The sequence below is a fragment of the Lynx canadensis genome, chromosome B1 (assembly GCF_007474595.2).
Source record: "Lynx canadensis isolate LIC74 chromosome B1, mLynCan4.pri.v2, whole genome shotgun sequence".
NCBI classification, from domain to species: Eukaryota; Metazoa; Chordata; class Mammalia; order Carnivora; family Felidae; genus Lynx; species Lynx canadensis.
The window spans coordinates 86,016,220-86,029,870 of NC_044306.2; the positions used below are offsets into that span (position 1 = coordinate 86,016,220).

Genomic DNA, 13,651 nt, shown 5'->3' on the forward strand with positions numbered 1-13,651 from the left:
GATGATTTTGGTTACTTTTCTGCAAAAATTTTTGTTGCTACACATACAATTCAAAAAAGTCAAAAAAAAAATCTGTGAAAAGCAAAAGTGTTTTCATGTTTGACACCAAAATTCATTTGGCAACCAAACCTGACCTCCCTGACAGGCTTTTTATAGCATTTATCATGCTTATTAAATTCATATATTTGATACAAAAAATGTAAAATGTGTTGGATTACAAGTGCTGCCTAAAACAATATAATACTTTATGAAATCTGAAAAAGTCCAATTTCTGAAACATCTAGTCCCAAGAATTCCAGATAAGGGATTGTGATCTATAGTTAACTTGCTACAAATAAAGTCCAAAGGGAATACAGAGAGGACAAATTCTAGATAGAATATTATCAGTATTGAGGGAAGTCCCACTTGGGGGCCACTGAGGAAAAGGGATATGCTCATTTTCTCTGCCAGTCATCACTCACCGGCATTTACACTAGAAGTACTACAGAAAAAAGTATCCTGACACTTGTTAAGACAGTGAGGAAGACTGTTCTAGCTACAATAGGTGCCCAAGACTGTCAGAGTAGGGGAGAGACACTTTGCTCAACTCCAAATACAGTAAAGGTGGCTGGCAATTTAAAGTCATTGAGCAGAATGCGGGGAGGGTTCATAGATGGAAAACTGCTAAGAGGAGACACCAAGGGTAGGGGAATGCTTGCTAAACTGACTTAATGCGATTCTTGCTGGAGGCAGACCAAGGTGATCAGATACAGAGGGTGGGGCGGGGGAGTGAATCCTCTCTAAGTTGACTTAGCAGGATTCTTTTGAAAACTGGCAATAGGCCAAAGACAGGGCCTATGAGAGGCCCGGTTGAAAAGGTCTGCTTAAAATTTGGTCAAAGAGAGTCTATGTCAGAAGCTAGACACAGTTCCTGTGCACATCTATATATCTAATACAGAAATTGATAGCCTGAAGTAGGATACTGTTACAAGAAAAACAATGTATAGCATTGATTTACCATTCACATGACAAGCAGGTAGGACTTGTATTTCAGGTAACATTTTTAAAAAATATTTTTATGTTTATTTCAGAAAGAGAGTGCATGCAAGTGGGGGGAGGCAGAGATAGGGAGACAGAGAATCCCAAGCAGGCTCCATGCTGTCAGCACAGAGCCTGACACGGGACTTGAATCCACAAACCCACAAACTGGGAGACCATGAGCTAAGCTGAAATCAAGAGTCGGACGCTTAACCGACCAAGCTACCCAGGCTCCCCTCAGGTAACATTTTGTCACCTACTGAGATGATAGCTCTATGGGTAGCAGTTGGAAAAGTCAGAATGTGCAATGAGTTGCCTGGTCCTTGATGCTTTTAGCAAGGCATCACAAGAAAGAATTTACTAGTCTCTAAGCAGAGATGGAATAAACACCAGTATTAGGAACCTCAAAGGATTAGAAGAGCCAAGTGCCTCTGTACCCTGAATAACAAAAAAGGATTGTTTTATTTTTGAGGTGTGGGAGGTGGGGGTGGCAAGCCTAGCAAGACCTCCCCGCCACTTGGTTAAGCCACACAAAGGGATCCAGGTCTGCAGTGATAATCTGGGTGTAGCATTCCCAGAGCAGTCTTATTTTCAGTTGGTCTCAAGGTAGCCTCCATTAAAGAGAGGCAGGGTCCTGTGATGAAAAATACTTTGAGAATTTGGTCTAGAAAAGTGCTTGATTGTGGTTCCTAACAGGTGGAACTAGAACTGTATAGACCAAAAAGCTACATTTTTGTGGGAATTTTACTGCCAAAAAATGTAAGCGTGGCCCTAAAACAATGGGCACCAAGCTCATGCCAGCAGGAAGTGGACTGTTTCCATGTCTCCCATAAAGGGCACACTCCTAGCCCCTACTTAGAGCCCTGGAGGGAAATGGATAAGGAATAATTTTCCAGACTGGAAGCCATTGAGGGTAATAAACAAGGGACTCCCTTGCCAGAGAGCAGAATCAGGATCTGATCAAGGAACTTCCTTCTCCACCATCAGAGACAGACTCTTCTCAGGGTCTCCCAGGAATATCCCACAGTTGGTTTGAATCAATACATTTCCCTTTATTCCTCTTTCCAAGTTGAGAGTTTTTATTTGCGTTTCCTGACCTCACCACACCATTATAAATGGGAAGAAGTGAGGGTGAGAGCAAATAATTTGCCCATCAGTTTAGAAGTCATCATACTATTTAGAAGCCACATCTAAAACTGATGGACCTTAATAGAGATCCTGGATTTTGAGCTGAATCAGTAACTGGTGAGGACGGGTTGAGTATGTTCTTTGTGCAGGAAGAAGGTTGTGCACAGAGACTTAATAGCAGGAGAAAAGGGCTATGGCTGTGGCTGCGAGTTGCTACCAAAATCCTCTATGTGCTTCTATGGTAAGAAAGTTGTAGCTGGAATATGGCTTCCAGCCAAAGACTACATTTCTCAGCTTCTCCATCTAGATGTAATGAAGTCTCCATGCCATTGGAATGTGAGAAAACCTACGTGCCAACAGGCCCAACACTTAAAACCTTGCAAATGTGTCCCATGAAGCCATGTTTGAAAATGGCAGAGGTATCCTCCATTCAAGCCCCCGAGTCATTATGTGGAACAAAGTCCACTAGCTTGCAGTGCTTACCTCACAACCGTTAGTTGGGAGAAAAACTTCTATATCATCAATGCATTCTTGTTACAGGAGCTTAGCCTAACCTAAACATTACAACCACCTTTTCCCTGACAATCTTGGATCTTCCTCTGAATTCTTTGCTTTTATTTTAAAAATTAATGTACAGGGACACCTAGGTGGGCTCATTTGGTTAAGCATCCAACTTCGGCTCAGGTCACGATCTTGTGGTTTGTGAGTCTGAGCCCACCTCTGGCTCTGTGCTGAGAGCTCAGAGCCTGGAGCCTGCTTCAGATTCTGTTGTCTCCCTCTCTCTCTGCCCCTCCGCTGCTCATGCTCTGTGTCTCTCTCTCTCTCTCTCAAATATAAATAAACATTAAAAAAATGTTTTTAGGGGCGCCTGGGTGGCGCAGTCGGTTAAGCGTCCGACTTCAGCCAGGTCACGATCTCGCGGTCCGTGGGTTCGAGCCCCGCGTCAGGCTCTGGGCTGATGGCTCGGAGCCTGGAGCCTGTTTCCGATTCTGTGTCTCCCTCTCTCTCTGCCCCTCCCCCGTTCATGCTCTGTCTCTCTCTGTCCCAAAAATAAATAAAAACGTTGAAAAAAAAAAAATTAAAAAAAAAAAAAAGTCTACATGTTTATTTAGTAGTTTAAAAAAAAAAATGTTTTTAAAAATAAAAATCAATGTATAATATCCTCTAACATTTGTTTTAATAAAAATATTCCCCTAAACATAAAGTACTTAAATAAGATATGCTACTTATCCTGTAGCTTTGAACAACCCTGGATACACCACTACATCATTATACACACCACAGTTACTATATTAACACACACACAATCTCTGAAACAGGTTTTTATTAAACAGTAAAGCAAAACTGGAACACAAGTTTAAATGTTTGTAAATTAGGTCACAAAAGGGATGCAAAATGTTTGCAGTATAACTATTATATTCATACAGCTAAAGTCATTCATCGAATCTTACACCAATACAAACGTTAAGATTATTCCATGATTAAAAGTAGCCCAAATCTAATAACCAAAACTATATTAGTGGATCTCTCTTCCTATTTAACATTTTAACATTACTTCTGATATTAATTTTCTTACCAAATGGAATCTACAAACTAAATTTCTTGAAACTGTCAAAGAGTGACTAAAACTCTGCAAACCAAGTAGTTAGGTTTACAGAAAATTCTGGGGAAGTAGTGAGATTAAAATACTGAGAAAATATCACTTAGTATACATGTAAAACTCCTCCATTTTGTTCATGATTCTGACACTAATACACTCTCAAGGGATTTTGCAAAAGTTGATCTGCTGGGTACCACAAAGAAACCTTGAGACTAAACTCTTTGTAACTGTCTTCTAGGTGTGGTTGACCTAAGGTTAGTCACATTTAATCTACTTTCATATTCATATATTCCCCAAAAGATATCGTCTGTGCCACAGATCACCCGAATCTGGAGTGAAAACATTTGGAGCTGGTTACTACTGTTTGCCCAGTACCTTTCCCATCCCATTTCTGTTCTATTTCAAACATATAACCGGAGCTCATCTTTTCAGATACCAAGTACATTAGCTGTGCAAAAGGAAGTTTTTAACAACAGACCTTCCCAATTTGATAACTCAGTTGCAAAGAAAAGTCTTCATATTTATGGCCTCTGTTTTCAATCAATTAAAGACAAACCAACAATCCTATTTTATTACTAACTATGACAAGCCCTAACTGACAAAGTGTCTTATTTTGGTTAAGTTTCAACAATTCAAGCTCAGGTTACTCTCACAGATGATTAACTATTAAAATTACTTTTACAAATGTGAAACCAATTTTTTCCTTAGGGGAAGGGAAATGGGAAGGAAGAAGCAAATGGAGAAGAGGCACAACATGGTAGACAGGGTACATAAAGCTGTGCGTTCAGTACATGATTTTGGTCACTTTTCACAACACGGTGGTTATTTTCTTGTATCTCTTAATATGCCTATAATAAAAGACAGTGCTAAACCTATAAATCAAAGCAAATTTGATAAAACATTCATTTTCAAGTTTCATAAATATATGCATTTCTAATTATAAAGTCTCTACAATACATTAGCACATTTTCATAGACTAACATATTATACACAAGCTCATGGAAGTCTTCTGTTATGCTCTTAATTTTGCCTAGATCTGATATTATCTTCATAAATATTCAATTAAGCCACAAACAAAAGTACTATAACTTTTTGAACCTATCCCAGTTTTAAAGAAAAAAAGATCAGCAGCAATTCCATAAAACAGAAGGGATGTCAATCCCTTACTTTCTTTTGCTTTTTGTGTCAGTTGTTTGAAAAACACTAGAAGCTGACATGAGGTTTTCTATATATTGTCCAAGAACTTGGTTTTCTGATTTTAGCTTCAGATTTTCTTCCTTAACTGCATCTACTCTTGCAGAGAGGTCTGTATTAAAAATAAAAAAGCCCATTATCAATAAAATAATGGCAATGACTCCATATCATAAAAGACTTAAGATTCATTCTTAAAATAGATAACATGATCTTTAAATTTTCTGTTTTTAAATTCAAGTAACTTAGAATTCAGGTGAACAAAGTAAACTGAGTGCCGGTCAATAGCTAAAATTCTTAAAAAGTGATTTCACATTAGACTAAATGTTATTCTTGGTAAACAGCATTTATGTTGAGTGGTTATTTCTTTAAATGGTTATTTCTAAAAAATACAGACTCAGTTTTTTCACCAAAATGTGAATTTTGGTTCATGCCTTAACATAAAAACTAACATGTTTGCTAGAAACGCTTCAGAAAATGTGGTAGGCAAATACAACTTGCTTTATACACGGACTATAGAAAGTCAGTTTCCAAGCAATGAAATATTTTGCATTTTTACCTTAGTAAGAAATTCAAAAGACACAGTTCCTAATGATCAAATAAAACATCACCTCCATTCATTCACTTAACAACTAAGTATTGGGTGCCCTCTAAGAGTCAGGCACTGTTCTAGAGGCAACAGTAACGAAAGCCCTTGCCTTCCCAGAGCTTACATTCTAATATGCATGTGAACACATGTGCATTTAGGGGGTCCCAAGTAAAAGGAAAAAAAAGAAGGGTAAGAGTGGTAGGAAGCAAAAGGGAAGTTGCCCTTTGAAATTTTTTTTAATGTTTATTTATTTTTGAGAGAGAAAGAGACACAGCGTGAGCAGGGGAGGAGCAGAGAGAGAGGGAGACACAGAATCCGAAGCAGGCTCCAGGTTCTGAGCTGTCAGCCCAGAGCCCGACTCAGGGCCCGAACTCACAGACCGTGAGATCATGACCTGAGCTGAAACTGGATGCTCAACTGACTGAGCCACCCAGGAGCCCCTGAAGTTGCCCTTTTATATAGTATAGTCAGGGATAGCTATTTTGATAAAGGGAATTTGACCAGAGACCTAAAGGAAGGAAATGAGCCATACAGAACGCAAACACCTAAGGGAAAGATTCAAGCCCCTAAGTAGAAGCATGCTGAAAGAACAGCAAGGAGGCCAGTGTCTGAGGCAGAATGTATGAGGCAGACAGTGTGACATGACTGACTCTGAAAGGTAAAAAGGAACAGGTTTCCAGAGAGTAACCTGGCTTTATTAACTGTGAAATAGGAAGCCAGTGAAATGACACGATCTGCTCACCCTGCTGTTACAAAAGGAAAAAAAAAAAAACACACAACCTCTTAATTTCACTAAAAACCGAGATGTTTCAGGACACCCGGGTGGCTCGGTTGGTTGAACATCCAACTTTGGCTCAAGTCACAATCTCAGGGTTTGTGAGTTTGAACCCCACATTGGGCATGCTGCTGTCAGTGCAGAGCCTGCTTCAGATCCCCTGTCCCCCGCTCTGGTTCTCCCCTGCTCACTCTCGCACTCCCTCTCAAAAATAAATAAACATTAAAAAAAACAAGATGTTTCACTGGTAGTATTAATTTTATGCAAGACATTTAGAAAATGAAAACAAACCTCAGATCAATTTACTTTTAATCTCTGAAGCTAAAACACTTTTTATTTTAATATAAGCTTTATGAAAGTGGACTTAGTAATAACACAATGCTTAAAAGGGGGCTCTCATGTAATAAACAGCATTACCTTAAACCCAGAGGGATGCATAAGAACACTATTTGACTTTCTCATTGAAGCACACCTCTTCTTTAAAATCACCAGCCAAAGATACAGGCAGGAGGGGGAAAACATTATCGGAATGGACTTTGAAGTTTATACTTGCAAAAACTGGGGGCACGGCAACAAAATTTAGCAACATAAATGCTTACAATTTCAACTAAGTGGATGTTATTCAAGAAAACTACAAAATGGAGGCTCACCTTCAAGTGTGTGTTGAAGTTCCAACACTTGATTAATAAGTCGCGTTTTTCCTCCAGTTCCACCTGATTTTCAGCATCAACTGCTGTAATACAAAGGTTTGCATTTACTATTAATTAACGTTAGGTACCATTTGTGTAGTGCAGCACTTAAAGTCATACAAAATGTTTCATCTTTGTTATCTTACTTGCCTTACACAAGAACCCTGTAAAGGAAAAAGCTATGTGCCCACATGGCAGATATGTTTTGCCAACATCAATTCTTTCTAGAACTAGACAGTATATAAGTCAGTAAATTAGCCAAATCCAACCCCTCTAAATATTGCTTCCCTGTTCTTTCTGTTGCTGTATTAAGCCAAAAGCATCCACAAAACCAGGAACATACAAAAAGGAAAATAAAGAACATACCATCCATGTCAGCATTCATCATCTCGGGTAACAAACTTTTGGGCCTTGGATACAAAATCCTTGATGAATCGTCTGCAATAAGAAAAAGAAACAGACACATATAGTAATAACATACCATTGTACATTTATCAAATTTTTTTAAAGGAGATAATGATCAATAGTAGCAAAGTTATGGAAGAACAAATACAAAATATTAGACACAAATTTTAAATATGTATCTTCTTAGAAAGCAGTATGGTAATAAATTACACTCATAAAAACATTTAAATATTTTCTACTAAGCAATTTTGCTCTTGGAAATTTAGCCTAAGGAAAATTACAAAGAAGGAAAAATTATATACATAAAATCTTCACTTCAACCTTATTTACAACCCACCAAATTGGAAACAACATAAACTGTCCATTCAGTCTGTAATTACTGTAGTTTCTAATTGAGTGGGTACTAAAAATAATTAGGATGACTATAATAACATAGAAGAATGTTTATAAAATGGTGTATTCATTGATGTAAATCATGTAAAATATACATAAATACAAATAAAGAGAACAGCAAAATGAAAAAAAGCTCTTCTATTAAGGATGATAGTAGGGATGAAAACAAATGTGTTTAAAAATATTTTTCATCATTAAAGTATTATTATATATATACTGTTTAAAACTTTTTATTGATAACGTTCAAGAGAAAAATACTAGTTATCTGAAACATTAATGTGGGATAAATGAAAATATCAACCTGTTACATCCTAGTTACAGTTAAAACAAAATTAGGATGTGAATAAGTAAAACATTAACATTTTATTGTTCCTATAAAAGGTTTCAAAATATTAAAGCATAAAATTCTTATGAAATACGTTGTGCTCTATAGCTAACATTCATTTCATATTTGGTGTGTTCAAGAGTTATTAAATAAAGCAGATTATTACTGGTCACCAATCTAACCTACTCACTGAAGCAATTTAGACCTGTCAATATTGTTACTCTTTCAACAAATTATTTATGGAGCACCTCTTATACCCAAAGCATTGTTATGCTTCCATATACTAAACAGTGGAACCCAGACCTACTGAACAAGGATGTCGACATTCTAGAACTAGAATCACATTAAAGAGTTTTCAGATACTGGCACGAATGTGAAGATAAAATGCTCAGTGTACGTACATATGAACTATCTCTGAAATAAGACATCACGTATTATTCTAAAAAAGAAAGACATTAAACCTCCTACACATAGCATTATTAAAGAATTAACTAGCTACAAATGATGTAAAATTGATTTAATGCTTAATAAATCTACTCCCAAGTCTTCTGGCATCTTTCTACTTCTCTAGAATTAGTTACTCTCCCCTTCGTATCTTATTCACATGGTTTTAATTCTCAGGTTCTGTGTACTTCAGAGAAAGTTGACACATATACTTGTGATACATGTATGTGTTATATACATATTACATGTGCATTATATATATACATACATACGTAGTATATGTACATATGTAATATACATATAAAATATCTCTGAAGTGCAAGGAACCTGAGAATATATATGTAATTAATTAAATATATATTAATAATATATACACATAATATGTTAATATGTAATATGTATCGGTACATCTACATAAATCCAAGTAGACTAATTACTAAAAATCTTTTTAAAAATTATTTACTTATTTATTTTAAAGTTTCATTTATTTTGAGACAGTGTGCATGCATGTGTGAGTGGGGGAGGGGCAGAGAGAGAGAGAGAGAGAGAGAATATCTCAGGCCCTGCCCCATCAGCATGGAGCCAGATGCAGGGCTCAAACTCAGAAACCAGGAGATCATGACCTGAGCGGAAATCAAGAGTTCCACACTCAGCTGACTGAGCCACCCAGGCGCCCCCAAAAATTCTTTAAATTATTCAACTTACTATAATATGCGAAGCCCACACTTCAAAAATTATCCCTCTCCATTCAATCACCAACGTATCTCTTTACAACTGAAGAGGAAGAGTGTTAACAGTGAAAACTTTATTTGACACTTGCAATTTTCCTACTATTTCAACCACTGACCTGGCTAACACAGGTCTGGGAGGGATGACATAGGCCACAGCCAAAAGCAAAAGTGATCTTGAGAGTACTCAGCCAACAATAGCCTGCAGCTTGGCTATTTCCCCTGCTAAGTAATATACAAAAAGTACTTCAAATTTCTACTATTTGCTTTTAAAAATACAGCTAAAACAAAATTTTCATGACAAATAAGAAGTGTTGTAAGATACATAAGCCAAGCAACAGATAATCATGCAATCAATACAAATGACTTTGATATCAGATTTCGTATAGGGATATGGTATATTTTTCTTGCTTATGTTTCAATCTAACATGAAAAGTAAAAAGTCTACAAAAGCAAACTGTTCCAAACTGATCAATGTAATCATGAAGCCAGTTTCTGAAATTTTGGCCACGTGTAAACCAAACAATAGAAAATCTTTGTATGGTTTATCAACAGTTTGACTTCATCTGAAAAAATGAAGGAAAACAAGGCAGAAAAATGGGATGGAGGGGGATTAGAGGAAAAATGAAGCTTAGAAACACACACTGAAGACTGGGGTGGAGTCAATAACACAGAAGCCAGGCAGGCACAGGACAGTGCTATGGGATTGACAACACAACCTGAGAGAACACCATTCATATCATAGTCCATGTAAGACTGCACTTGAGTCTTGCACAGTGCAAAATCTGCCCTACTGTATGTGGCAGCCTTGTACAAAAGGGTATTCATGATTCTTTAATAAAAGAGACAGGAGTATTGCCAGCTGCCTCTGCACAACAACAAAAAAGACAAATAACAATTTTCTCTTATTATGATATGATTAAATAGCCTGGCCTCAAAATGAGTAACAAACTGATTTATTTTATATATAAGATCAGAAGGTTCATTGTGCTCTTTGTATCAAAGCAATTTAGCCACAGATTTTTTCTTTCAAAATAAGATCAATCTTCAAACTTCATGATGTCTACATTAGCACATTAGACTGAGTTTTTCAACTATAAAATGTTTTTTAATCTATAGTTGTTATCATATCAATCCAATTTCATGTGAAATGCACTTTTTAGAGTTCACTGTCAATTCTTCTGTTCCTATACATAAATGCAAATCTGATGTGAAAAGAAAATCCAGACCAAAGTATCTCAAGTGTGAGGACACTGAAATGAATGTGGGGTGCTAAGGCTGATCTGTTTTTCCTAAGGCTGCCTTAGTTCCAAAATGATTACGGTTCTGAGATTTGTCAACTCTGACTCAAGCCTAGATTGGATCTCAGAAGTGTTTCTCAAAAATTGCAGTAAATTTTCCAAGGGATGCAAGTGCTGATGCATAGGGGCACTTGTACCCCAATGTTTATAGCAGCACGCTCAACGATAGCCAAATTATGGAAAGAGACTAAATGTCCATCCACTAATGAATGGATACTACCTGGCAATAAGAAAGAATGAAATATGGCCTTTTGTAGCAACGTGGATGGAACTGGAGAGTGTTATGCTAAGTGAAATAAGTCATACGGAGAAAGACAGATTACCATATGTTTTCACTCTTATGTGGATCCTGAGAACTTAACAGAAGACCATGTGGGATAGGAAGGAAAAAAAAAAGTTAGAGAGGGAGAGAGCCAAAACATAAGAGACTCTTAAAAACTGAGAATAAACTGAGGGTTGATGGGGGGTGGGAGGGAGGAGAGGGTGGGTGATAGGCATTGAGGAGGGCACCTTACGGGGTGAGTACTGGGTGTTGTATGGAAACCAATCTGACAATAAATTTCATATTAAAACCAAAACAAAACAAAACAAATTGCAGTACATTTTGATGCCTATCTTCATCTAGCTTTGGTCAGTGGAAGAGAACCTAGAACTATTTTGATAATTTAAGTCCTGGATGTAAAAGGTATGGAGAGAACAAGGGTCAGGAAGTGTGACAAACATTAGGATGGACCCATCTTCCATGCCCACACACTTGTGACCAAAGACTACTGTTTTACCAGCGTAGACCTCTACCTTCTTTTATAGTACCCTGAATAGTACCACTGTTAAGAGGCAGTGTAGCACAGTGATTAAGAACATAAATTTTTATTACCTGTATTTAAATCCTAGCTCTGCTATTTTATATGCTCTGGAACCTCGAGCAAGGTTATACCTCAGCCTCAGTTTCCTCATCTGTAAAATGAGGATAAGAGTATATACCTCATAGTTTTGTTGTCAAGAATTTAATGAGTTCATATATATAACGTGCTTGCAATGGTACTTTGTACAAAGAAGGTATTGAATAATATTAGCTGTTATCTTCTCTCCCTTTTGACTCTAATTCAGGCCACAAAAAGAAATTTTGGAAAAATCATCTGGTCTAGCTGCCTCATTTCACCAATAAACAAACCAAGGCCAAAAGTAATAATGGCTTACCCAACATCACAAAATCACAGAAGTAGTTACCGCCAGAGCCAGGAGTACCCAGGCTAGTTTTTTCCACCATACCATTCCAGGTATGCTCACATCTGAGACCTGAGATTTTGAGAGTTAAGACTGACATGCAACCAACTTTTCTGCATCTAAAACTGACTGTGCGTTAATCAACTAAATGCTTTACATATATTATTAGTTCGTATTCATCAAATCAACAGGGCATCGTAATTTATGTTTGTGGATGCTGTATCTCAGAAAGGCTATGTATCTGCCTTAGACTTCACAGCCAATGTTTGTACCAAGAATTTGAAGGCAGGTCTAACTATAAAGTTCCTGCTTTTCCACTATATAATGGCAAAAAACTTTAATAACAGCCCTAATCTCAGTTTTCCAGATATTTTGCAATCTTTGATGTTAAGTCCCTTTGATATTTTACTAAGCAACTGAAGATAAATTCATTTCCTTCAAGCTGTATCAACTTTCAACGTGAGTTTATCTGTTCAGGCTCCTTCAAGTTCTGAATTGTTCTGGTTAGATAAATGCAGTCTGAGATTCTACAAGATTAAGGAATTGATTTGATCGGTCCAATGAGGACAGGAACGGAAGCTAGAGTCCCAGAGAATGACTAGCTACCGTGAATTTAATCAATGAGTACGGCAACAATATATAGGCACAGCTTTGGATCTTCAGGTACAGACTTACGGTGTCGGCAGCACAGCATTTTAACATTCTTACGTCATAGTAGTGGTCTCGCTATACTGTATAACAAAAGTCCTGCTTTTCAGAAATGTATCTTCTCTCTCCTTTCAATCCTAACTCCCCAAAACTTGCTCTGCAGGACCCTAAAGCCCAAGTAGAAACTAACCCGGGAGCTGCTTTCAGCCCCTGGAAAGCTGTCGCCAAGCCCTTATTTACCGCTCACTCGCCACCCTCCCCGCCTTGGCATCCTCTCCCCACAACCTGCGGGCTCTCGGCAGAGCACCCACGGACTAGTCCAGGCGTGCGAGGTCCCATTCCACCCAAACGCCCCTCCGCCGTCCCAATCAGGGCGGGAGGCTGGAGAACGGCCCTTCGACTCAGAAGAGACGGTGAGAAGGCGGCAGAACGTGCGCCTCAGAGATGAAAGCAGCCCCTCCCCAAAGGAACCTCTAGGCTCAGTAATGAGAAGATGAGACGGAGGTTGCGCAGGGGCTCTGCAGACAGCCAGGCCTCCGCCGCCCACCAAATGCCCAGGCCCGAGGCCGCTCTTCCCGGGCCCTTGGTGCGCCGGATCGCGTCCAGTCTACCCCGCCCTCCAGGCCCTTGGCTGTACCGTGACCGCAAACTCCAATAGCCCGGGGCCAGGCCCTCCGCCGCCCAAGACTGTCCTCACCTGCCTTTGGAGGCGCTGGGAGTGGGAGGGATAGGGAGGACGCCTCAGGCCCCAACACTTTCACCAACCGGTACCGGCAGCTCCGCCCTCTGCGTCCACAGAGCGTGCGCAGAAACGGGAGTCCCGCCCTGTCCCGCCCCGTCCTGCCCGGTCTCCCACCAATCCCCACTCAAGAAGGCACGCCTGCGCATTAGCTGTACGACGCCCCAATCGTCCTCTGTCGAAGCCCAGGGATCCACCTTTTGCCATAACAAAAGGACGTTGGCATCCAATCAGGATTGAGGCTGATGTGGGCGGGTCCAGGAAAAAGCAACAGCCAATGGCAGTACAGAGGCGAAGTTAGGCGTGAGAAAGCCAGTCCCAGGAAAGCAGCCCTTCAGTCTCAGCAGGACCCTGAAAATTGGGGTCAGAAATCCAGTGTGGAAAATTCTGACAGCTGTCAGGAAGGAGGTTGGTAAAACCAAATGCCGGGGGAGAGAGAAATCATTCAGATTTAA

The 13,651-nt window shown here is 39.0% G+C and overlaps 1 protein-coding gene across 1 annotated transcript; it reads right to left on the reverse strand.

Moving 5' to 3' along the window:
• Positions 1-3,452: 3,452 nt before the first annotated feature.
• Positions 3,453-13,345, reverse strand: SCOC (short coiled-coil protein). The gene is given in 6 exon segments (XM_032592895.1): positions 3,453-5,051; positions 6,951-7,001; positions 7,004-7,033; positions 7,356-7,427; positions 13,155-13,263; positions 13,265-13,345. Coding segments are annotated over 6 exon segments (486 nt in total). The 3' UTR covers positions 3,453-4,908.
• Between the last annotated feature and the right edge of the window lie 306 nt (positions 13,346-13,651).